Source organism: Melozone crissalis, unplaced genomic scaffold, assembly GCF_028551555.1.
Source record: "Melozone crissalis strain CALT ecotype California unplaced genomic scaffold, PUWL_Pcris_2 ptg000081l_1, whole genome shotgun sequence".
Taxonomy (NCBI): domain Eukaryota; kingdom Metazoa; phylum Chordata; class Aves; order Passeriformes; family Passerellidae; genus Melozone; species Melozone crissalis.
Window position 1 is genome coordinate 15,096,870 of NW_026535858.1, and position 26,641 is coordinate 15,123,510.

General features: G+C 49.9%; 1 protein-coding gene across 1 annotated transcript in view; it reads right to left on the minus strand.

The window, feature by feature from the left end:
- Positions 1–16,329, minus strand: part of LOC128946602 (sodium/calcium exchanger 1) — a 103,518-nt gene extending 87,189 nt beyond the window's left edge. The window contains exons 1-2 of the mRNA XM_054290504.1: positions 16,264–16,329; positions 4,694–6,532 (exon numbers count right to left, since the gene is read on the minus strand). Coding sequence (XP_054146479.1) covers positions 4,694–6,525 — 1,832 coding nt within the window. The 5' untranslated portion in view covers positions 6,526–6,532; positions 16,264–16,329. The remainder of the gene's footprint in view (positions 1–4,693; positions 6,533–16,263) is intronic.
- Between the last annotated feature and the right edge of the window lie 10,312 nt (positions 16,330–26,641).

Here is a 26,641-nt window from a genome sequence, read left to right on the forward strand (position 1 = left end):
GTACTGCCTGCAAATCTCACTGGAGCAAGGATCCAAGGCCTAGATCCAGCTGGCCATATATATACTGCCTGCAAATCCCCACTAGGCCAGGCAAGACTTCCAGTGGTGAGGGGAGAATACTCTGTAAAGCCCATGCTGGGCCCTGGAAGCAGGCCAAGCAAGAGTTTAATCTTTGTTTGGTCTCCTTTGATACCTCACAGTGTGCTGCCAGACATTAACTCTGTGCAGGCTGGGGCTGGTGAGTCAGGGGATGCACACTGGCCCAGAGGAACAGAGCGGGACCACAAAGAGGAAGAGAATGTGCTCAACAGTGAAACCTGAAAAAGGGAATGTTTCTTTGCTTCCCTTCCAGCCTGGTTTACAGCATTCTCTCTGCCACATCAGAAGACATTCTGCTCTTCAACTGCATCCTATTGCAAGACTGCTCATGCTGGAGGCTTTACTTTTTTCCTCTGAAGCTGCAGGCTACAGATGAAAAACTGATATAGAGGGGTTCCAGGGCTGAGTCAGGATATTATTTTTGCTGTTTCTTTAGAAATACCTGACCAACTTCTTTTTGGAGAAGAAAATAAAAGTGGCACTTAAAAAAGCAGTACCACTTGGTTCCCCTCCTGCCACCATCTCTATTTATTGACACTGACATTTTTAAAGGGCTCTTGGGAAGGAGCCTATGTGGTTTCTGAGGACACTTTCCCAAAAAAAAAAATCAGAGAATGTAGCTGATGGTTTGTGTCTCTTTTAGTATTCAGCTCCTAAATTTATGCTTCCAGAGAAATGCCAAAACTGACTTGGACAAGTAAAATTCAGTGGGCAAAGAGTGTCATTTCCTAAATCTGCAGCGGGCATGTTTTATGAAAACAACTAAACTGCATATTATGAACGGCAAGACCATTTGACATAAGATTTTCCAAGCATTTACAGGTGTGACTGCATAGGTGAAATATGAGTTTAATTGGTTGTCCATATGTACCATCCTCCTCACTGATTTTAATGCAGTAAAATCTTTTCTTTTGGGGTGTGTGTGCAGACATCCGGAGTGCAGATTGTAACAGATCTCTAGTTGCAATGTTATCCCTAGAAAAACTGTGCTTTTTGAACATGAAAGAACACACTGTTTTCAAAGGGCTTTGCAGTCACATCTGGAAGAAGTGCTCCTCCTGATGATGAGACAGAAAGGAGAAGAGCTGATGGGATATCAGCTGAGGGAAAGCTTGCTTCCTCCTCTAATATAGGAAGCTGGACTTCTTTTGAATTATTTAGCATTCAGTCAGCAGATAAAAATACACTGCCTGGATGAACCAGTGACCTCTTCTATGATCACAATAGCTGTAGTAGCTGGGGGGCAGGAAGGGCTACAAGTGCACATCTTCTCCATGTTCTCCTGCAGAAAGCTTCCATCATTAATGGAGATGCAAGACAAGGCTGGAACCACCTTGTTGAGGTTGGGCTCAGAGGGAAGGCTCTCTTACACTTTAAATCACAGCACCCACACTGATATCTCAGAGCCCAAGGTACCTGTGCAGCATCACTGAGCGTGACATTGCTGAGACCCCAGCCAGACACCTTTCCCCACGAAGCTTGGAGCAATGTGCCATGCAAACCCCATCTAAAAGCTGCTTATTTCACCTAACATGCATCCATTGAACACACAAGCTGTGCTCCAGGAATGAGGAGCAGAAAAGCACCACTCCAAGAGGCAGTGCTGAGTTAAATGTTCCACAGGAGGACCAACGTCTTCTCCACTACACATCTTTTTTTGGTAGCATCAGAATGAGATGTTTGATTAAATGCACAGGAGCAGCAAGGCTTCAGCAGTTCAACTGCTATTTTGTGTATTCTGGGAAGGGGGGACATCAACAGATTGCAAAATGGGAAAGTCTCTGGACACTGCAAACAAACAACATGTTACGTAATTAGGCCTTTTGGGAACCAGAGGAAGGTCTCCAGAAGATCAGGGCCCTCCCAGCGCTTTCTAATTTTACTGGGACTTACCAGCAAGCCAGCCCTCTAATAATAGAGGCTTGTGCATGCTTTTCTTTCATCTTCACGTCTCCCTGTACTGCCCTACCTTTGTTAGTACTGCCCCAGAAAAACACATCTTACTCACTTTTATCAAGCTGATTCATTCAGACTTGAATGGCAGAACTGAAGAGGCACTAAAGACCTTTAGAAAGGGCAGCAAAGACATCTCTTGGCCATCAGAGCATGAGAAAACCTAGAATTTTAGAACTTTATTGAATTCAGTATGCTAGGGAATTGCACCATTCCACTTAACCGCAGCTTAACTGAAGTACAGCACTATCAAGCAATGACAGAGCAAAAAGTCTTCAGCTCCATAATCCACATATTGTGCTAGTATATATTTATTGGAGCAAATTCTTCCAAGGGAGCATGCCTGTAACAGCAGCTCAGCATCAGGAGCCCTCTGCCTCTGTGTTGTCCTAAACTCGTGTTCAGGCAAAGCATGGACCTGGCAGGAAACCTGCCAGTCAGATTGTACCACCCAGCACCTCAGCATGGACTGTGGCAGCTGAGCTTTACTTTAAAGCTGAGCTTTAGATTAATACTGCCTTTCAGCCCATGGATAGATTGGAATGTGTACCATTGGTTTCATTCTGCCAGTGTCCTCTCCCACGTGAATGGAGAGAGCCCCTTGGTCAACATCTGTCCCTGCAGTCACCACCTCCTTACACTTCTGAGGTACCATCACTCACTGTGATTCCTGGGAGGGACACTTTAAAGACAATAGAGATACAATGGCAGGCTTGGGTTTCTGAGAAAGCTCCTTTCCCCTGTTTCTTGCTGGCTGTGCACATTCTGGCAGCTGGTAAGAAGAGGAAGGAGGAGGCTTGCAGCCCTGGTGAGGGCACACCAGCACAGATCCCACAGGATGTGGTCAGCTGGCTTCCAGCACACCCCTTGGTTTCTGGGCTGCTGGCAAAAGTCAGCAGTGAGCAGCTCAGAGGAGGGAAGGGCACACCAGGCACAGCAGTGCTGGGGAGAACACCTCACCTCATCACAGCCCAAGCACCAAGGGGCAGCACAGACACAGGTCTTGGATGAAGGACAGCACAGAGATCCTGGCCACAGTGCTGGATCCAAGGCAAGGCATATTCCAAGCCCCTCTGAGTGCTGTTACAGAGCCTGTGGCTGTGTACTTGGTCTGCCATGTAAACATGTCACATCCCGTGGGAGCCGGGAACAAATGGCAAAGGCTAACTGCCACTAGCCCAGTTCTGGTAGTGCTGAGTGACCTGGACAAAAAGCAAAGAGCCTTTGGGAGATATCCTTATAGCCTAGTTCATTGCATCTCTGCAGACAACTCCCTGCTTCTCCCAAAATGATAAAAAAAACCTCAAATAACTGCATTCCTCTCTATTGCATTTATCACTCAGCAGTCAGGAGCCATGTGCTCTTGACCCTTGTGTGAGCAACACGTTTGTTGTAGCCTCCAGAGCTGCAACATCATAGAGCTGTGAACTTTTTGCTCAGTTTTTCCTGGGAAGTCCAAATCCCAACTGGTATAAATCCTGCCTGAGAACTACAAATCACCTTTTTTTTCCCCCTGCCATCTACTTCAAGAAGTTTTATGAAGAAGTTTCATTCTCCCTACCCAGACACAGCAAGTACAGGTGACAGAACACAAGGACCACTGTGGGCACTCATCATGGTTTGTTTCAGCTCCTGGGAGACCAGCAGCACAATAAATAACACCCAAGCCAAAATTTTGCTCTCCCTTTACACAGCTGTGCCCTTTACCAGTTACTTCTTTCAGTTCTATGCAGTGTTTTTGTGCTACAGACCTTAGTCCCTGTTGGGTTCCTACAGAATTCACTGTAGGAAGAGCCTCAGGCTGGAAAAACAGAGCTCCCAACCCTTACTCCTCCCAGAGCACCAGCTGGGCAAGGAAATGTCTTCATGACATACCCAAGGATAGATGCTTTCTACCATGATTTACTGAGCAAATTTATGTTCTCCACATAATGTAATAAGGCTACAGCACTAATAATTTCCCCACCATGCAAATAGCAACACTCAGGAGTAGCCTCCAACAGCTTTCAGCCTCCGTTTTTTACTCGTAAGGAGCCAAATGTGGTTGTGGTTCCATCCTAACCATGAGGCTTCCCTGCATGACAGCACTTCTTCAAGACGTGTATTGGACAGTGACCCAGGCCTGCACCCTTGAGAACAGGAAGAGGTGAAGCAACCTTCACCAAAGCCCTGAGCAGAGCATCAGTAGGATGGCTGTGACCCAGTACTGGAGGATCTGAGCCTCAACAGGAAACAGGAAGCAGGTACCACAATTCACACACTCAGTTCAAGGCCTCTGCAGTTCAGGCCCTCGTGCCTGGGTGGTCACAGCCACCTCAGGTTTGTTCTCTGCTCTACCGCAGAGCAGCAGAAGATGCAGCAGAGGCTGTAGAGATCTGCTCAGTGCATGGGTACGGCTCCTAGATCAGCTCCATCTCCCTGCTGCTGGAAGGCTGCAGTGCCCCTGACCAGGTATCACTCTCCAGTCTGCTGGCAAGGCAGGGACACAGCAGTGTTTCAGGCTCCCCACAGCACCTGAGGCCACTCATGGCTTATTGCAATGCACTGGCACCCAAACACCTCCAGTGCAGCTCTGGGAGCAAAGTGCATTTCATTTCAGGAGAAACAGAAACGGTAAGAAACAAATAAAACCTTGACTTACACTATCTCATCGTTCTGGAACTCCAGCTCCCCGCAGGTGTCTTCAAAGTCCTCCCCTCCACCTTTGGCCGTGCCTTCAATGGTTTTGTAGGGCACAATAACATTTCCTCGTGCTCCAGAGGTTCGCAACACTTTCACTTCCATGGTTCCTACGCTTTCACTGATGTGTGTTACTGGCTCCTCGAAGGTGAAGATGCCGGCGTGGTCATCGTCAAAAATGGTGACGGTGGCAGTAGACGGTGATCCCAAGCAGGCGAGTGTTGAGACACGGCTGGCCTCAAGAACGCCCTCATCTGAGGCCTCGGTGCTCACACGGACATTGCTGAGGTGGACCAGGAAGTTCTCATCCTCCTCAAATATGTCGTCGTCGATGATGCCAACGCGGATTTCCTTCTGGGTCTCTCCAGGCTTGAAGACCACTGTCCCCTCAGTGAACTCATAGTCAGAGCCGGCGTTGGCCGTGCCGTCCTCTGTCCGGAAATCGACGTACACCGTGTTGGTCAGGTCTCCTCCCCGGCGGACAATGGTCAGGGCCACGGTGCCGCAGTTCTCCAGGCACTGGTAGGTGCCCTGCTCGAAGTAGAGCTTGCTGATGGGATCGTTTTCGGTCACTTCGCTGTTGACCTCGTGCATGCTGACGGCCTTGCGGGCCTGGTCTGCGGCGTGTCTCTTCAGGATGTTGCCGGCGCCGGTCATGAGCCGGGTGGCCTGGATGCGGTAGAAGGCCCTGCTCTTCTGCTGCTGGCTCAGGACCTGGTAGTTGGCCAGCTCTATGAGCTGCTCAATTTCCTTGTCTGGGTGCTTTTGTTTCAGCTCCTTCAGGATCCGAGCCATTTCCCTCCTGGCTTCCTCGTCATCCTGGTCTTTCTCGTCCACCTCCAACACCAGTGTCCCGTCCAAAAAGTTCTCCACGTGAGAATTAGCAACCTTTCCGTCCATCTCGATGTCGGCCTTGGAGGAGGGCCGGTCACCCTCGTGCTCAATGATCATGCCTCTCTGCTTGCCAGCTCGGTATTTCTTGTAGACGTACTTGTAAAATAAAAGCCTCCTGTCAGCTATCCAGGCAAACACCACGCAGATGGGGAAGAAGAAGAAGGTGAGCAAGCCTTCCCAAACCTCCACAATCCCAGGAGAAGACACAGATAAAATAATGTAAAGCCAAGTGTAGGCAAAGATGCTCCAGGCCGCTGTAACAAAAAACACTCGCAAGTGCTTGATCTTCCTTATCTCTCCATCTGGCACCACGTACACACAGATTGCAATGATGACAAACATGTTGAAGGCAGCACTCCCCACAATCGTGCTCGGCCCCAGGTCCCCCGCCGTGAAGCCGTGGCCGCACACCTCGATGACAGATAGGAGGATCTCCGGAGCAGACGAGCCCAAGGCCATGAGCGTGAGGTTGGAAACAGTCTCGTTCCAGATCCTCACGGTGGTTTTGCTGGTCTCGCCGTTGGGCTTCTTGATGGTTATTTCCCGCTCTTGGGACGTAATGACTTCGATGGAGGACATGAAGCGGTCGGCTATGATGGACACTCCCAGGAACATGTACACCATGGCTACAAAGTACACCGTCGCCCGAGCGATTTTGTCCCCAAACGAGGGGTCCTGGGGTTCCCATATTGGTAAAATCACTCCCTTCTTGCAGATGTAGGAGCCAGCGCACTCCTCGGTGTCGTTGGCGGGCAGTTCACTGGGGCTCTCGGCACGCGTGGCCCCTGCATGGAGGAGCAGCACCAGGACAAGGCTCAGCAGAGGGAAGCTCCTCCCAGGGGAGGCGTGTGTCGGAGTTACTCGCGACATGGCCGCTTCCACCAGACGGGTCCCAAACATCCTCAACCTGAAGAGGCAAAAAGCAAAGATTAAGTGAGGCCAACCAGAGATAACAGATTTTCCTCTCCGAAGATATGATCAGGTTACCCTGTTACTCAAGAAGATGCAGCTGATGAGCCCATTTTGTTATGATTAGTGATGTTTTCCCTGTAGAAATCCTCTAGTTCAGTCATCTGAACCAGGATGGATTCGGATGGTACCAGCCAGCTAACACCTACCCCCTTTAGCTACCATGGTGTTTCTTTCTCTTTGTTGAAAACCTATTTGTTCAATTGCATTTTCTTGTTCCTCTAATCTAATTAAAGCCCATCGTTCTGCTTCACAGCTGGCAGAAGTGTTTCCCATTTCAAAATTACAGTGCAATCACTCACTTCACTGGAATTCAGGGTAAGAGCAGGAGAGGACAGGAAAATCTACTATCCCCTCATCATGCCTAAAAAATATTTTTGTACTTTTTTAGTCACTGTAAGCTATGTATTTCACAGTCTTTTGTTGCTCACAGTCTTCCCAAGCATCTACTCCACACTGGAAATCTGCACAAAGTGAGCTTGAGCCCTGGCAAAACCTTACTCTTAGCAGTAACTTGGTCATAAGGTGCACCAGAAGGGCAGCCTGTAATTAATGATTTTGGAGCCATTCCTTCCACAGTGCATCACTTTGCACCTTCCCAAAACTGGAAAGAGCCGCATATGCATCGAAGCCTGGCTCTCTTGGCATGCTTCTAGAGGAAACATGTCCCTACGCTCTTTTCCCACTAGGTCAGCTTTGACGGCTTCCCCTTCAAGGGCCTTTCTCACTCCATTTACAACATCACTCATCAGGCATGACAGCCGTTCTTGCCCTTGTCCTGCCTCAGGATTTTCCAGCAATGTAGAGGAGCTGTTAAAGAGGTTTGCAGTTAGTTAACAGTGCATAAACCGACAGAACAGATGCCTTTAAGTACAAAGAGATGCTCAGTGGAAAAAAAAAAAAGCTTGGGCATGCTCAGTGTTACATTCTCAAATTTACTAGCCAATAAAGCTAGATCCCTAGTTATTAAAGCTGTATTTTCTCCTCAAGGAGAGCCTTTGCTATACCACGCTTCTCCAATCCAAGTTAATTTAATCAGATGGTACTTAAAAATGTTTCTATGAAGAGAGGAAAATGAGCACATCAATACCTCGACTTCACTGGGAAATACAAAAAGCTGAGATGATTTTCCTCAGAAAAACCTCATATCCCTGAAAGAAAAAAACCAACAAAGCTCAGCCATAAAATATTTTAACTCCTCGTTAGGGCAGGGGCATATCATGCAGGGACAGAGCTGTGTGCAAGGGAACAAGGCTGGAGGAATCAAGGGGTACCATCCCACACCATGTTATGGGATCTGCTCCACAAAGAGACACTGTAATGGTGGATCAAAGCTCTCTCCTCCATTTGCTTTTATTTATGGATGCTGTTGCACTGTTATTGTTCTGGGAGGGTAATAGTGAGAATTTATCAAGACAGTTTCATATAAATGGCATTTTCTCAGCAGGAACTCTTGGTCTGCCTCCAACCCCCTCCTCCCTGGTATTGCAATTAAGAAAATAAAAAGATACATAGTGGAGGAAGTGAGCAAATCAGAGAGCTGGGTGATAAGAACAGATGAATTGAACAAGAAAAAGCAAGTCTCTTGTAGGAAGCCAGATTTAAAATAAAGTTGTTTGCATTAGGAATCCTGCTAATGCTACAAAAAAGCTCTTACTACCAGACTCATTGCCCCCTGATTGTAGTGCCTGGGCACCCTCTGCTTCCCCAAATGTGAGCTCTAGCCACTGCTTACAAGCCCAAAGTGAAAAAAATGCAAGCATGATGTTTGCAAAGAAGAGCACCTTGTTGCACACCCTTCAGTGGATGGCTAAGCTGAAACAGATGTGCATTCATGGTCATTGAAATTTACCTGAAGCATAAATTAGTCACCCAACATCTGTACTGCCGTGTTTCACACTGCTCCAATCCAAGTCACGGAGAGATTTGATAAAGGGGCTGTCAGAACACAGGCTGACTTGGTACCTACTCTGTTAACCCCAGATAGCTCCTAAGTGTAGTTTTGTTTCCTTTTTAAATATATAGGCTTAAAAAAATTCATAGTGGGCATAAAATATTACTCAGTTGCATGGTTCTTCACCCTCTCCTTCTAAAGGGTAGTAGTTTCTTGAGAAAACTCAAGAACATCCACCTGTCCTTGTTCAGTTAATTTTTCTCCCTGTGGCAAGTCATATCCCTGCACATGTACAATTATTCAGAGCAATCAGGCATTGTGAAATCCCCTTGGCAAGAAGAGAAAACAGATGGTTCTAGAAAAAATATTATGCTTTGGGTCACTGATTTAGGTCATGAAGAATAGGAGAGTCCCATCACACTTTGGACCAACTCTCCAGCCTTAAAAGGATTTGGATACTGGAAGTCTCATTCAGAAAAAAAAAAAAAGACACCCACGAAATCAAATTAATAAGTAATTTGAACTTTATTTACCATGTGTTTCCCCTTCCAAACACTCTAATGTAAGTTGGGTTTTGTTTTGGTTTGTTGATTTTGTTTGCTTGTTTGTTTGTTTGTCTGAAATCAAGTCCCATACTACTTTAAACAGGAGGCAAAAAGGCCTAGAGGCTTGCATCTGAGCAATCTGTATTTCTGGCATTCCCAACCAGCACTCCATGTACAAATAACATTTTTTCCTCAGATGTCAGGAGGTAAGAAATGTGGAGCTTTTCTGGAGAGGGATAAGAAATGGCTGGAGCTTTGGAAGAGACATCCACCAGCCATGCCAATGTGCATCCTTTGGGCAGCAGCAGCATACCCCAACTCTGCTGTACTTCCTCCAGCATTTTGTGGTGTAGTCACCAAGCAAGGCTCACACATCATGACCAGTTTTCCTATTTAAACAAATTCACAGTGAGGCTCAGGAATTATGAAGGGCTAGAAAATGTTTGGCCAGAACATGCTAGTTATTACACACATGCAGCCAGAGCCTGACACTCAAAATATCTCTGAGAAGCACCTGCTATTAAATCACCAGCATTTCTTTATTTGTACAATCCAAAATAAACAGCTTGGTCCCCAGAGACCCTCTTGCTCTGCATTTGCCTACAGTCTCAGCTCACAGTCAGCATACTGTGGCATAGTGTAGAAATATTCCCAGAAAAATAATTTCCAACATGCTGCAAGGGGAAGCAAGGCTACCTGAAGAGCAGCCCTCCCTGCAAACCCAACTTTGTTAGCTTTTCATTAAGGCCTCAATTGCATTTCCCATCCTGGCCATCAGCAATAACAGCGTGTGCAGCAGCTGATGCACAGTGCCAGGCTGGCAGCCCTGGCAAACCCTGCCTGCCCCAGTGGTCAGGCCTTGGTGGCACTGCCACGGTGCTCATGGCCTTGGTGGCACTGTCCCGGTGCTCGTGGCCTTGGTGGCACTGCCCCAGAGCCTCTGGGGACAGAGGGATCAGGGCAGCACAGGGCAGAGACTCAGGCTGCCCTCAGGCTGGGTGCTGGCCATACACACGTGGTGAAAAATGCCAGCCCTGCCCACAAGCACCACCTGTCACCCAGGGACAGCACCCTGAGCCCTTTTTACCACTGCAGCAGGGGAACTGTCCTGGTGCTGCTGGAGAGCTCTCAGGGACAGCTAAAACCAACCAGGAGAGCCAGAGCCCAGCCTGGGCTCTCCTGAGCCCCTTTCCCTCTCCAGACCAGCTCCACAGGGGTGCCAGCAGGTGCTTCTGCACAGCCAGGGAGGAAAGCCTGGGAGAGGCTCCAGAACAAGCTCAATATACATGGAGCTCCTGGCCAAGGGTTTTCAGGGCAGCCTTTCTCCCACCCCTTGGTGCTGTCAAACACCAGGAGGGCAGCTGCTGCCCACAGCAGGGCTGGGAGGGCTGTAGAGATACTTGCCTTCCTGCTGGACATAGGAGCTCTAGGTTTTACAAATTGGTAGGAGAGAGCTCCTGCTGCCAGCTCATGCTCCTGCCCCCCAGCTGAGGAGCTGCCAGATGGGGAGGAAACAGCCTTTTAGACTCTGCTCTGATCTTTCCCTGGCAGCATCGATCCTTCAGGCTGACTGGCTGCCGCATGCAAAGCCAGCCTGAAAGCTGCTCTGCATTTCAACAAAGCACAGCTTTTTCTTTGCAGCAGCCTCCCAAAAGTCCCATCTCCATCAAGGCACTTCAGCTTTGAAATACCCACTGTAAGACCCTCCCTGTTATTTTCCTAAAGCTTTGAATCACACTCAGGTCTATGACCACTTGCAACACACTAGAAGCACCATTATTTTTAAGAGCACTAAAAAACCACTGCTGGTCCAGACACTTTAATTACAGAAGGACTGGGCAAGGAAGGAAATGGCTTGGGTTCAGGAGGAATGAGTGGCTACACAAAAAAAGAGGCTTTCCACATGGAAATTTTCTCCCAGCATCCCACAGGAAACGTGCACAGAGCAGCTGGCACACAGCAGTGTTCACACCATTACAGCCCCCAACGGTGCCCACCCCACTGCGACACCATCATCTTCATCATGAGCATCATTCCTGCCAATTTACTGCCAGCTGGGATGGGAGGTGTCCCCACAGCTGTGTCACCAGCGTGCAGGAGGCTGGAGCAGCACCCTCTCCCCACAGGGTGCCTGGTTGCTTGCTGGGACCAGTAAAAGTTTGTTCCTCATGTGAGAGCAGCTGCTTTGTGGGAGCACAACCAGGAGCGTGTTGCAACACCACAGGGATTCCCAAAGAGTCTTTTCCCATCCTACAGTCAGAGCTAGGCAAGAGAGGACCTTTTCCTAGCAAGAGTGCACTAGGGAGAGACGGGGAAGGCAGCTCAAGCCACCCTTTTCTGGTGTCACAGGCTGGAGAATGACAGTGTGCCTTCAACCAGAGGGGCCAAAAACTGAGGAGAAAGCAGCTAGTGGTCACTGCAAGGAACAGCCAACCTGCATAATAGAGAAACAGAGGCTCAAAGCAGCTCAGCTGCTCCCCACCCTGTCCCAGGGGAAAAGACAGCAAGCCCCAAAAAGACAGACTATGTCAAACCTGAAGTCCCCAGGTTACAGCACCTCTCCCCCAGTTTCTCTTGCAGGAGAAGAGGAACCTACTGCAATCTTCCTGGGAAGAAGCACTGCATGCGTTGCCTCCATGCAGGGCACTTTTTACATCCATGGCCCCATCTTTGGAGGAACAGTCAACTTCTCCTCTGCTGCTGGCCCTGCCTGGCTGTGCCCAAGCCTGTACACCTGTGCAGCCTCACTGGAATCAGCAGCCTGCTCTCCAGCAGACAGCTTGGGCAGAGCCTGCTCTGGGAAAAGATATGGCTGTTGGGAAAAAAACAAACCCAAACAAGCCATCTGGTCTGTGACCATCACAGATCCAGCTTCCTGCAGCCAAGGGACACAAAAGGGATGCCAAGAGCCCTGCAAGGAGGTACAGGGTGCTTGGAGATCTGTCTGGGCAGACACAGGCTCCGCTGGCTTCGCTTCTGATCTCGGTGCTGACCCCGTGGCGCAGCTTTGGTAAAACTGAGCTGCTGACAGCTGTGAGATTCACCCATCAGGGCAGGAAAAGGACCCTTCTGCTGCACTGGCGCATCCAAACTGTGCAGGAGAGCTGCTGAGTCCAAAGGCTGTGCTGCCACTCAGGGCTGCATAGCGTGACGGCGCTTTAAACACTGCTTGGAAAACCCTTGGCTCGCTTCCCTGCTCTGGCTCTGCCTGGCTCCTGCTCCCTTTCACCCAGCTCTGCCACTCCAAAACAGGCACAGCCTGTTGGCATCCCCTACCCATGACCCTGGAGATCTCCACATCAGGAAAATGATTTCCAGGCCATCAGCATCCTGATTGCATCAGTACAAAAAAACATCAAAACCTTTCCAAATATAGTCAGAAGCACAAGCCCTCCATGAAGCCGATCAAGTAAAACACACATCAGGCCACCCTGGTTTCTGTAAAGGACATTAAAAAGTAAGAATAATTATCAGTCTGCAATTGATTTTTCCAAGTATCCTGTCTCTTCAATGAAACATCCAATCTCCTTCCACAATTTCCCCAGCAACTCTCCAAAATAAACGGACAAATAGAGAAAATAAAGCATCCCTGATAGAAAATTTCAACCGCATTGGATGAATTTGGGGGCAGCTTGCAGAAAATGAGCTTGGAACTGTTTGTCAGGGAGATTGCAGTCTTGCTTTTCACACATGGAGACCAAGTGTCAAGTTGTCCCTTTCTCCCATGACTCAAGATCTCAGCAAGGAATATGCCAGGAAATAAGAAGCAAGGGGGAAATGCCACATTTCTCTGGGGCTGGGTTTTTTTGTTTGGTTGTTTGTTTGCTTCTCAAAGAACTGTCTTCCTTCTTGCTGCTGTCTTCAGACCATTTCTTTACCCTTACCACCTGCCTTTGGTCTCTTCTTTATCAAGCAGCATCAGGCTCTTCCCTGTGATTCCTCTTGGGTTGCTGATGCCTTCCTCTGTGCCTGTGCATCTCCCTTGCTGATTTCAGCACAGTCTGCCCGTTCTCCACGACTGGCCCCGAGGCTGCCTGGCTGGCAGACTCCCTGTGTGATCTCAGGGCAGCCCAGCATCTCCCTGAGCTCCATGGCTCTGTGTAACATGGGCAGAGCATCTCCCATGAGTGCTGGGAGAGTAAAACACTGCAAATGAGCCTGAGTCTCTTGGGCAGCCTGGGGAGGAAGTATCTGCCCAGAGGTGCCCCAAAGAGGCCAGAAGGGAGGAATTAACAGGCCTATTGCTTTTCCCTATGCCTGTGTCCTCTCTTCCCTCTGGGACTGTTTTTGCACTGGGTTTGTAGCTGTGTCTGGGTCTTCTGTGCAGCGGGATGCTCCCCTGGGCAGGAACAGAAAGCTTCCAGGGAGAGGAGATAAATCCCCATCCCCAGCTCCCTGTGAACATCCAGGGATGAAGAGATGGAGATGTCCATGGGGATGGCTGTGGGGGAAGACCCATGAAGATGCAGGTTGTTGACCTGAGCAATTCAGGCACGGTGCCAGGCAGGAGCTGGGCAGGCTGGGCTGGGCTGGGGCTCACCCTGGCACGCTCCATCCATCTGTGTGGCTGCTCCTGCCTGGGGAAGGGTGGGAGCACCTCCCAGCAGAGCCACGTCCAGAGGCACAGCTCTGGCACGGCTGACTCTAGAGGGAGCTGGATGCTAGTGCCGAGCAGAGGGACAGCTTTCAGACCCCCAGACCTCAGGCAGGGGATTCTCAGCCCAGGTGTGTGCCAGCCCTGCTTTACCTACCTCACACACGAGGTTAGCCACCCTTCCTTCTCCTCAGACTCCCCCGCCTTCTCTGTCTCCTCAGGAGCTCTTTGCAGCACCAAATCTCACTTCTATTTGTAGCCAGGTTTCCTTAGGAAGCCAGGCACATGAAATCACAGTTTCCATGTCTGTCTGTCTGTTCACATGGCTCCCCCCTCTTTCCAATTTCAGTTGAAATCACCAGAGGGATAGAGATAACAGCAAAAGCCAAGTTCCTCCAAGGTTCCTGAAAGCAGCTGGAGAGATCCCACTCACACCCTTGGCAAGGGAAAGCCCAGCCAGGAGCTCAGCCCACAGTGGATGCCAGAGCACATGAGCCTGCAGCAGCCCCAGGTGCAGCCAGGATTTGCACAGCTGTGTGCACTGATGGCCAGGAGCTGGGAGCAGATCCCAGCACTCTGAGCTTGGACAGAGCTCCAGGTTGCTCCCCGTGCCAGTCACAAGGAGAGCCGCTGTCACTTGTGGTGTCTGTGACCAACCTGTTGGTTGATTGCCCAGTGATGCTTGTATCTTGCAGGACACTGGGCTTTATTACAGGATCTCAGTTTCATTAGGATGATGGAGAACAGGGGCTTCTTTTTCCCCAGTGAGCAATCAGGACTGTATCCCCTCAAAGCCACAGAAAAAACTCAAATTCTGTCCCAGATGTAACACCTGAAAATCGCAACCCCGAACACCCTTGGTGTATCAGGGCACTACAAAAGGCAGAGAAGTGGCTGTGCCTATACAGCATCATTTCAGGTGCTGTAGAGACTCCCAAGAGCGAGGACAAAAACCAAAGTTGTGCCAGGTGAGAAGTGCCAGGCAGTGCCAGGTGAGAAGACCAGGCACAGCCTGGGCAGGTACAGGACAGTGAACATTTAAGTTTCAGGAGCCATTCACAGCCAAGAGATTGCAAAAATCTTAGAGAAAGTGAGGGAAGGAGAAGCAAGTGAAGTTTCATCAGGTTAGAACTGTGCTGCTGCTGACACTCAGGGGTGCTGGACACAGAGAGTGTGTCCAACCTCCTCAGCTACCTGGAATGCAAAGCCTGGTAGAGAGGAAGCTTTGACCCATGTGGCTCCTCAGCACTGACTTAGGAATTGTCCATGTCAGCTGGTGAGGTGAGGTGGTGGGGGTGTGAGAGGAGCCAGACAGCTTTCCTGGGAGCTGGTGGTGGGGCTCATGGCTTGGCTGGCAGGTGATGCTCCTAGAAATGTCACAGTATTTCCCTATTTGGCCTTAATGTCTGCGCTGGACAAGGGGCAAAGCTGCTATTGCAAAACCAGTCAGAAGGAAAAGGGGAGAAAGGAACAGCTGATAGACACTCCATAAGGACCACAAATGCCTTTCTTTGATGATAGCCACGTCCCCAACCAAAGCCATATGTCACAGCCCATTTTTTCCTGGATGCCACCATCACATCAATATGCAAGTGTCCCAGCTTCCCTTTTCTAAACAAAAGCACACCCCTTCCCTTTGCGATGGCGACAAACAGCACGTGAATTCCCAGGCAGGTGCCAGGGGAGCACACAAAGAACCCCAGCCCCTCTCAGCCATCATTTCAATTGCCAGACTTGCGGATTTGCAACATCTGGGACTGGAGGAATGAACAGGTTCCTGCAAAGCGCAGGAGAAAAGGAGCCCTGAGAGCACACGCTCGCACCCTCACACCCGTGACCTTGTGATTTTACTACAGCTTTCATTTTCAGACTCCAGTCCTCCCTAGTGCTTGCTGCATTTCTGCAACATTTTGGCAGTTTGCTCTCGCCTTGGAGACAGAGCAGAGTGTGGAGTTGTTTTGCATGGCTCGGCGGGGAGGGAAGCAACAAGGCTGTGAATAAAGAATTAAACTCAAGATGACGGAAGAGCCCCAGCCATGCTTCCACCTAGACAAAGCCTACGTGATGAGCGCTGCTTAATGCCAGCCCTTAACACCGCACGCTGCTCGAGAGGAAAAGGGGAATTTCGGCGTGGCTGCAGGTGCCGCCGAGCACTCCCCTCGGGCAGCGTTTCGAGGCAGGCAGAGCAGCGCTGCCCGGCGGCACGCACAGCCCCGCCAGGCGGAGGCACCGCGCCCCGCCGCGCACGGGGATGCGCCCCGAGCCCCCCGGGAGCGGGATCAGCTCAGCCCTGCCCGACCCCACCTGCCCGGCGATGCCCGGCTCCCGGGCTAAAGGAGAACCGATCCCCGCCGCAGCCGCGCCTCCCGTCGCGACATGTCGCGATTGGCCGCCGGGGGAGGGCGGCGAGCCCCTCCGCCCGCCCGGAGGTGCCGCGGCGGGGCTGTAGGGAGCGTTCCCCGTGTGTGTGTGCCGAGTGCGAGCATCCCACCCCGCCTCCCCATCGCTCCCGCACGGCCCCGGTGCCCCGTGCCGCCCCCCAGCAGCCCCCGCCGGCGCTGGGATCGCGCTCGGGCAGCAGCGTGGGGCTGGGCAGGGTCGGGGCGGGGGCCGGCCGCTCTCTCGCTCGGTCCTACCTGGCGGGCAGCGGAGCGGGCGGCGGCTCAGCAGCGGCGGGGCATCGCGGCGGGGCGGGCGGCGGAGCCCCCGTGCGCGGCTGCGGCGGCGGGCGGGAGGCAGAGAGAGAGAGAGGGAGGGAGGGAGGGAGGGAGGGAGAAGGGAGGGAGGGAGGAAGGGAGGGATGGAGGGATGGATGGAGGGAGCGCGCGCGCACACACACGGCCGGGCGCGCCCGGGGATGCGCTCAGCCGGCCCGCCCCGCAGGCTGCCTCCCCTCCCTCCGCATCCCTCGGCCCCGGCCCGGCCGCTCCCGGGCAGCAGCTCCAGCACTCCTCCTCGTCCTCCCGCTGCTGGAAGTATTTCCCGAATTCCTCCTCCGATCGAGGGACTTTGAAAGGCAGGGCTGGTTGCGGACCCACCCCCAGCAGCCCTGCCCTCCCTGCTCGGGGCAGTCCCCAGCCCTGCCCTGCCTGCCCCTAGCCCTGCCCGTGCTGCCCGGGACAGTCCCCATCCATGCCCTGCCTGCCTCCAGCACAGCCCACCCCACCCTGGTTGGTCATCTCCTGCCCGCATCCCCCGGCCGACCTGCAGCCTGCCAGGGCCATCCTGGACCCATCTGCACCCTTCAGGAGGGAGAGAGCCCTGGGGAGGATGGAGAGAAGGGAAACGTGTGTGTGTCTGTGTGTCTGTGTGTCTGTGTGTCTGTGTGTCTGTGTCTGTGTCTGTGTGCGTGTCTGTGTCTATGTCTGTGTGTGTGTGTGTGTCTCTGTGTCTCTGTCCGTGTGTCCGTGTGTGTGTGTGTCTGCGTGTGTCTGTGTGTCCGTGTCTGTATGTGCGTGTCTTTTTGTGTGTGTGTGTGTCTGTGTGTGTGTGTCCGTGTGTGTGTGTGTCCACGCGTGTCCATGTGTGTCTGTGTGTCTGTGTGTGTACAAGCAGTGCCTTGCTGTGTCTGTCCCTGTGCCCCACAGTGTTGCCCATGGCAGCTGTGGGGAGGCAGGAGGTCAGGAGTATACCAAGGGGCCCTGGGTTGACGTTCACCCCCCTCTCTCATCCTCAGAGTTGTGGCCAGGATCAGCAGGGGACGTGGGGTGACAGGCAAGGAGCAATATGGGTCAGCTGGGACCCTCCTGGCAGCTGGCTCAGCCCCTGAGCCCACAGAGTCCCCTGTCCCCACGGGAGGGTCCTGCAGGAAGGCAGCAGCCTGGCACAGCAGGACTTGCTTCACCTCAGGCTGACCAACGTGTCCTTCCTGTGGGCAATTCCCCTTTCACCATGCCTGAATGACTCCTCCACCCTTCGCTGGCTCCAGCAAGGAGCAGATGAACCCATTGTCCCACCCTCCAGGCAAAACTCTGTGACTTTGGGAACTTAAAATAGGACCAGAGCTAATAGCTCACACACTGGTGTGCAAGTTCCCAGCGATCTTGATGAACCCTCTGTGCCCAGATCCCCAGGTGCAACAAGAACTGTGGGCAAGCAGAGACATTGTTCTAGCTCCTGCACCGTATTGTGCCCAGAATTTTACCTGTCAATTTCATTTGTGCTTTTCTTACTTGCTTTCAAAAAAAATTTTTTTGGAAGATTTTTGCACCGCCGTGTCTTTCAGAAGAATTGGAAAACTAAATTTCTCTGCTCAGCATGAGGGGTAGGACATCGACACTGTCATGAAACTCCTTTGTGAAGCACTTTGTGATGAGCTGGCCAACCAGCAAACCAGCTACTTATAATTAGTGTTGCAGCAGTCATGGGTGTTATTTTATTTTGGTCTCACTTTAAGAGCTTATTGCCTGTATATGGAATGAAAGGCATTTCCATATAAGAATTTGGTTTAGAAAAAACCAGGATTTTGTGTCAAATAGCCAACTCTGACTTTCTGCCTCACCTCTTTTGATTTAAAACTCTTTAGAGGAGGGATAAGTTTGCATCTGGCCATGTGTGGTACATTGATGGTACTCAATTCTCCCAGCAGGGCCATTGAAATAAAATGAGCCCGGCTAAATGTGTGCAGCATGGCCAGTGCTGTGCTGGGCTCAGGAGCTGAGCAGGGCAGTGGATGTGGATCAGTGGCATTTGGTGTGGCAGGGGCTGCAGGATGCACTGCCCAAGCTGGCATGGCAAAAGGATAGTGTGAGCAGCAGAAATTGGCATGGGTGCAGCAAACACAGTCCCTGCTGGTGCTTTTCACCCTGCACACTGAAATCCAATCACTGCACTGGTAAGCAGTGGAACTCAAATTTTAGTCATGGAGTTCTCCCTAAAACTCCCTAATTCCCTCAGTAATGTTGCTGACCTACTTCCCAGCTCTTTCAGTGAATGCAGTACCCAGCTCCTCTGGATCACCAGGGCTGTGCTGATGGCATGCACTGGTGAGCTGCCCTCTGAAGAGCCAGGCACTCCTCCAAACTCACCTCTCCCTGCAGCTTGCAGTGGTGCTCCAGTCTCCAGTGCCTCCTGTGAGCCCCTCAGAAAGGCTGCTTCAGCTGAGGGATTTTTGTGACATTCCAGGGGAGCTGGAGAAAACAAAGAGTTGGTCAGTGTTGGTGGTGATGCTCATCAGTCCAGGAGCCCTTTGTACCCACCCAGCCCTAATGGCACTGGGACAGAAAAGGCGGAGCAGCACTATCCCATCTGAACATGGGAGCAGCTTTGATCTGGCTGCTTCAAAAGGAAGAATATGAGGCTGGGAGGCTTGGAGAAGATGTGTCCCACTCCCTGGTCCCTCACACAGCCCTTTTCAGGCACATTTAGACCTTAATTTCCCACAGTCTCCAAGAGAAAGGCGGAGATGGGCTCTGAAGGAAAGGGTGGAAGTCAGGGAGTGGGAGAGACAGTGAGTCCAGTTGCTGAGAGGACGTGCTGTGTTCCAGCACTGCTCCCCACTGCAGTGGCCATGCTTCACCCTGCTCTTTCTCAGCCAAGCTAGCTGGAGTGGTGGCTGTGACAGAATGGAGCTCTGCATGGGCTGTGAGATCTGCTGGGCGAACTGAGCAAACGCTCCTGCTCTCTGCCTGGTGCTCCAGGCAAAAACCCAACAGGACTGCTCATGTCCTGACACAGCAAGTTCTGTCACCGTGGGGGCACATCTGTGCTTCAGCACTCCAGACTGCAGCCTGCTCTGGGCTGGGAGAGGCAACTGCTTGCTCCAGCCACCTCTCCCTGCCTGTCACTCCTTGCAGCCATGCAGGAGAGCACCTGCCACTGCAGCCATGCAAGAGAGCACCTACCACTGCAGCCATGCAAGAGAGCACCTACCACTGCAGCCATGCTTGCAAGAGAGCACCTGCCACTGCAGCCATGCAGGAGAGCACCCGCCACTGCAGCCATGCAGGAGAGCACCTGCCACTGCAGCCCTGCTTACAGCACGGGTTCCTCCTCTCCAAATCATGGAGATTCTCATGGCAGTAGTAGGGAGCGGCTCATTCATTCCCTCATTCATTCATGCCCACCCACAGCTCTCCCCGACAGCAGCCTGCATCCCTTTGCAGTTGCTGGAGAAGGTTTCTGGGTATTGTCTGCATGTGCAGAGCACAAAGGCAATTCCTCCTGGCAAAGAATGGGGTTAGTGGGCTGTGGAGCCCTGAGCACAGGACAGAACGGTGCAGGCCAATTCTCTGTGCTGTGCCTTGTGAAAAAAGACATCTGAACTGCTGCACAGTTTAGGGGAGGGGAACACAAAGCCTCAGGCACTTTTTGCTTGAAAAAATTCTGCCTTGTATTCCTTTTAAGAGACAAGAGGTCAGGACAATGCTCAGGCCAGCCAAAGTATGTTCATCTCCGAGGAGCTGTCCTACCACCCTTTCTTGTCCCTCTTTGGAACATCTCCTCAGTGGAATGCTTTGGTCTCAGATGATGCTGGGATAACCAGTGAGCCTGCTTTGGCTGGTTATCTCTGGTCATGGCTTTCCTCGAGTCCCTCAGGAGATGCCAGAGAGGTCCTGCAGAAGCAGATGGGTTGTCACCTCTGCTTGCCATCCATCTGCCTTTGCTCCTTGCTGCAGCAGGCTTGAGCATGCGCTCCCTGAACATTCTCTGGCTCTCCAATGCATGTTCTTGGCAGAGACCTGGAGATCCCTGGAGAGTGGTGTTTCTAAAAAAGATGCTTAGAAACATCCTTTCCAGCAATTTGAGCACTTCCTTTCACTGACACCTTCAAACCAGCCTTTGCTGTTGGGAGGATAAATCAGGCCTTTAGAAATGTGGCAGATGGAGTGCGACACAGCAGTGAGTAGGAAGGGCAATTTCGTGTGCTGGACATCAATATATTTCTCTTTGAGCTCTCCAGGCAGTGCCTGTGTAGCTGTTTCCAAGTACCTGGTGCAGTCTGAGCCCTGATGGTCCCGTGGAGGTCTGATTGAACCACAGTTGTCCATCAGCCAGCCAGGGGGCTTGGATGTGAAAGGTGTCTCCTGCCCTGGAAGGCTGAGAGTACATACTGCACCCCGGGGAGGAGGCAGGGTTTGATGGAATGTTTGGGCACACCTGTGAAAAATGGGCAATGTGTGATTTGCTGTCCCTCCCCTGCTTTGAAAGCCTGTAGAGGTAAATGGGGAAACCAAGCTTGTGCCCCTTTAGATCTTCCCCCCGGATATTTGCTCTGTGCTGTGTTTTATATATGTTTAAACAATAAATCCAGAGCATAGCATTTAACAGCTTGGGAGAGAGCTTTCCTGGAAGAAGCATTGACTGGCCAAATTTTGCAGAGCCCTGCTTATGTGTAACAGACACAAAAGTACATTTGCACTGGAAACCACCTGCTGCATGGGGACTGAAAGGAGTAGTTAGAGGGGCTGGACTTGAATTTAGAAAGCTTGGAAATGGGGTGAATTGCACACATTTTGCAAAACATCTAGGCTGAAAAACAAGATGCTTGTTCTTCTCTTCAAATTCTGCTTCACAGTCGTACTTTTCTTTGTGGAAAAAACTCGTTTTCTGGTCACCAGGAATGTACAGGAAAACTTCAATATGTGCACAGAATGACTTCAGCAGCTGGGCTGATTGGGAGAGATGTACAAGGTGCAAACTGTCTCCTCACTCTTCTCAAAGGGGTGGAAACAGAAAAGCCTCCTGGCAGCTGTCAGTTGTCTCAGCAGCAGTGCATGCTAACACCAGCATCTCACTCCCACTTCTCAGGCAAAAAACAGCTCCTAGCTGGAGCCACTGAATCACTGGAAAATGAGGGGCCAGATGTCCCCTGCTGAACTGGCTGTCCCTTAGCATCTTTCCCTAGCAGAGCCATGACACCAACGGAGTTTTATTTTGCTGTTTCAAGACTTCAGACCGCAGGGACTCAAAATGCAGATGCAAAGTTGACTGAAATTTGTTTCTCAGTGAAAGCCACAGTCCAGTGACTCTGCTGCTTCCCTGCATAGGGCCATGGAAGTGCAATGTGCCAGCCCTGGGGTAGGCATTAGCACTCCCCAGCTGACACTCCAGCCCTCTTCACCACCATTCCAAGGCCTGGAAAAATTTTGGTTGGAAAAAAATAATCCCCCATAAGTACAGAATTATAAAGTAACAAATAACATGTTCTCTGGATTTGTCTTCTGCTCTTGAGCCCTCAAGTTTGGTGCTTTCCAATTTACTTGGCAACCATAAGCAGGTTAAAAAAACCATAAGAGTGTTGAAATAGTAATCACATGACTCCAGGAGCTGGGACTTCCAGAAAAATAGAAGTGCAAGTACCACGTGGCACAGTCTGGGAGCTGTGTCCTGCAAACTGGGGATTGTGAGGCTTCCCCAGCAGCTCTGGCCCTATTCCTCCTTTGATCCATGAGCAGGGTTCCCATAGTTACCAGTGGGAGCACAAGGCAAATCAGATGTAGAGCATGGTTCTGGCTGTGGCCCCTGGTTGTGAAAGTAATTTGGCCTCCTCTGTATCATCTGTTTGCCAGCCTTCAGCAAGGCTGGGTATTCCAGGGAAAATGGCCTTTTTTGTTAAAAGTGAGATGTGACTGGCCTGAGCTGCACAAAGCGCTGTATTGATATTTTATTTATGTTTTCTAGATCAAGAGGGCTGGTGGAACACCTTGCAAAAGCCAGGCCCATTAGGTGAGAGGCTGTGCAATGATTTCTCCTAAAGGGAAATTTTCTTCTCTGCAGTGGGCTCTAATCTCTGATCTGCTGTCCTTGAGGGTGGTCAGAAATGTTCCCTGACTCCTTGCTGCTTTGAGGGGGGTCAGAAATGCTCCCTGACTCCTTCCTTGCTGCTTTGACTTTACCAAGCTCTGCTTTGTTTCACCTCCAAGTGGCCTTGCCAGGCGAGGTGTGCCTCCAGCACACAAGAGCTCTGCCAGAGATGAGTCCTCGAGTCCTGGGGACAGAGGGACATGTTGTCTGCTGTTATCAGTCAATTTTAGCCACAAGGACCCATGTGGTTGGAATTTCTGTGCTCCTTGGCCTTCCCAAGGCACCTTGCAGAAATCCTGTGTCCTTGCTCCTGGTTGACTTTCCCCCTGGGACAGCTGAGACAGCAGCTGGGTTCTTTTCTTCCCAGTTCCCTTCCCCACAGTTCAGTCTGCTGGCCAGGGACTCACACTGGTGCACGCACAGATTTTGCTGTTTGGGCACAGGCTGCTCTAGTTCTTCTGTTTTTTTCTGAAGATGGATGAACCAAAAATGCTCATCCTCTCTGTGCTGCCTGCTCAGGCAGTACCGAGGCAGAAACCACTGCTGCATGTCCTAAATGTAGGAATTGAAGCCTTGCATGTAAAGAGAATTTACAAAAAAAAAAAAAAAAAAAAAAGAAACAAGAAAACCAGATGTAACTTCCTGATTGCTTAGTGGTTATGGGGTTGGGGGTTTTGCTGGACACTTTGGAGATATGAAACTGCACCATTTGTAGGACTGGATTCTCCTTTCAAATTTCCATGCTCTCACGTGCTGTTTCCCCCTTGAAATTTCAAACATGGCCTGTTTAAAAGCTGCCCTGAGCTGAATGCTTTTATCATGTCTTTGTGGATTGTGATGATGCTTTAAAATGATTGAAGATGCTTCTTTGCCACTTGTCTCATGGTTAGAAATCCCCAGGTCCCTTAAGGAAATCTTCTGCTCTTAGGGGAAGCTGTACCCAGCTTCTCTGAGATCTGTTTTGGTTCTGAGGCTGCAGAAGCAGTTTGCTGGTGTGTTTGGTAGGGCAGTGTCTTACAGGCCTGATGGGAATCCATGCTTTCCCTTTTCACTCAGCTCCCTCAGTCACTCAGAACCTTTATGCCCCCTGCACCTCAAGATAGCAGCGTGGTGTTTTGGTCATTGTGCCAGGGCTGCTAACAGTACCTGGACTTTATTTGCCACCAGTGGATTCCAGAGTTCACAGCTGTATTTGTATGGCCAGGGGCATTAGGGAAGCAGGCAACAGCTGCATAAGGAATAAGAGGGGTGAGAGGTCTCCAAGACATGATTCAAGAGGAAACATTGCAGGAATGCAAACTGACAAGTCAAGAGGAGACATATATCCTTGCACATCTGAAAGAGTGGATGCTTTCCATTCCTCCTGTGGACATGATAAGAAGTCAGGGGGTTAAACTACAGGCAGGGACACTGAAGTTTGGCACAAGGAAAAACTTTCCATAGCCATGAGAGGAATGGTGTGGGCAGATGGGCTGTGTGTATAGAGGGAGTAGTGTGTCTTTTATCACTGAAAAGTTTTAAGATCAGGATGAGCAAACCTCAGATCAGGTGTAGATGACCTAGTTCTCAACATCATTTCAGCAGAAAAATTTGAGAGATGAACAATCAGAAGACAGTGAGCACATCACAAAGAGAACACCAAGGTTGTGATTAGGCTGAAAGGAAAGAAGATGTGCCTTTAGGCTTGGGACAAAAATTTGGTGTTGTTGAAGAGTCAGAACTTTGGAAATTAGTCCATGCTGGGGGAGCATAGCAAAGTCTAGGTGGCAAAACTATCCAATTTCACCCAACCTGGGAGCAGACCGACCTTCATTGCAGGCTGGCAGCCAATTTCCTGGGGGGATGAGGCACTTAGCTCACAGGACACCAGGGAAGAGAGCTGACTGCTGCTCTGGAGCCCATGGTGCATCCCACTAGTGTTTTGTCCTGTCAAAGTTTGTTACAGGCTGTCGTGGTTTAGTAATGGTATTCCCCAGTTTAATACTCCACTAAAGCCACGTGCTGCTCCCACTCCCCCTTCCAACACAAATGGCAAAGATCATGGGCTGAGATGAGAACAATTTACTGGAAACAGCAGAGAGATAAGAAAATGAATGGTAACAGCAACACTTAATTTTAAAAGTGTACAAAAGAGAGAGAGTGATTCACATGCCAATATGCTCACGAGAGAGCCATTTTTTTGCACAGGCAGATAGTGATAGAACAATGCTGGTTGTTTTAAACTAAAAGAGAAGAGATTTAGATTAGATGCTAACAAGAAATCCTTTACTGTGAGCGTGGTGAGGCACTGGAACAGGTTGCCCAGAGAAGCTGTGAATGCCCCATCCTTGGAAGTGTTCCTGGCAGGTTGGATGGGGCTCTGAGCCAAGTGGTGTTGTGGAAGGTGTCCCTACCCATAGCAGGGGGGTTGGAACTGGATGATCTTTAAACTCCCTTCCAACCCAAACCATGCTGTGATTTTATGATTCTATGAAAATAATATCTTTGGTTAAGCCTGATTTATGGCTGTCTAACAACATGAAATAAAGATATGAAAAGCTACCAGGACCTGCAGATTGTAAGAAGAGGGGTGATGCACATGCAGCTGACCGTGTCTGATCAGTGGCTGCACTGACTAGACAGCAGCAGGAAAAATGGCAGGAAAGAGAAACAATCCTGATAACAAAGGCAGGGCACCAGCTTAATCACTGGCTTGTCTGGGGGAGAGGGACTGGACAAAGAAGCAGAACCCAGGAAGAAAAAAAGAGGCAAAACCAAAGTGTGAGGTAAAGGAAGTGACACAGCCAGGCTGATCTGGGGCCTTTGGTCAGCTGTGTGCTGGACTATGGCAACGTGACAAATGAGCCACTGTGGTGGGTTTGGTGTTGGCCAGTTGCTATTGTGCTCACTGGAATGTACTCACTCGTTTCTTATTGTGGGATAGGACTGGGAGAAAGGTAAAGTAGATTTAAAACTTTAAAAGGGTATAAAGAAAAATTTATTAATAGTAACTAAGAGAAAGAGTTATAAGAATTAGAACAAAACTTTTAGGGCACTTTTCTTCTCCTCACAACTTTTTCTTTCCTAATGACAATGTGAAGAAAGGATGCCTAAAATTTCAGTTAGTTTGCTACTTTTAGAATAGTCTTTCTTCAGCTTGCTTAGGGAGAGAAGTCTCTTGTTAATGTTATGGAGACTTCTCCACAAGAAAACAGTTCTTTTGTGGCTCTTAATTTTCATGAATAGCAGCTGCCCAGGGAGATTTGTAATCATGAAACCCCTCCCATTTTCTGTAAGCTTTTCTTACATCTGTATTTATGGGTTATGCCAACTTATGGGGTATTGTTTTAGTGTTTAAAGGTAAAACTTCTCATTATCTATCTCTGAAATAATTTTCATCTTTAGGAACAGAGATCTTCTTCTATTTCTTGGGGTTACAGGACCTTCATTACTCTTCTCTATTTCTTTGTTCAAACTTCTCATAGGATTACACTTAGTTTAATATTTGCTTACTTTAGCATGGAGGCCTTTGTTTGATATCTATAATTTGAACACTTTTATTTCCTTATACCTTCATGCATTGTAAGGAAAAAGAGTCTTTCTTCCTGTTTTTACAAGAGGATTTTACCTTAAAACTAAAGGCATTTCTTCATCCTTCTTATCTGGGACTTGACTTCTTCTTTACTGACTTAAGTGTTTTTATGTTGTTCTTCCACATGTCTAGATCTTATTATTTTCTCCCACTCAAAAGAAGATTGAAGCACTAAAAAAAGTTAATGTCTCACCCAGGGCTTACAAATAGTCACTTAACCCTAGCTGAGCTCAGTATCTTACAGATCAAAGTTACAACTAAAGAAAAGTAAGAAAGATCTTAGCAACTAAACTAAAGCTCAGCAGTGACACACTAAAGAAAGAAGCTAATTAATTCTCCTCTCCCTTTACTCAGCAACTAATAAGAAAAACCCAGCAAGTGCCCACAGCAGGGGCTGCCCAACCTAACCTAACCAAAACAAGGGCTGGGCCAGCCACGTTACTTCTTTACCAACCAGGAAAAAAACCAAAAAATTCACGGGTTTCTTCCATCTTTAACATGTATTTTTCACAAAAGCATATCCAACTTCTTAGTAGTTCAAACGGATTGTCAACTGCACAAAAACTTTACATCATAATCCATAAATACCTCCTATACAAAACCACCACGGCAGTGTAGGTGTGAGGCTGGACCTGAAGTCAGCCAGGTCACGAACATCTGCCACATCCAGCACATCCCCAGCTCCTCAGAGAGCCTGA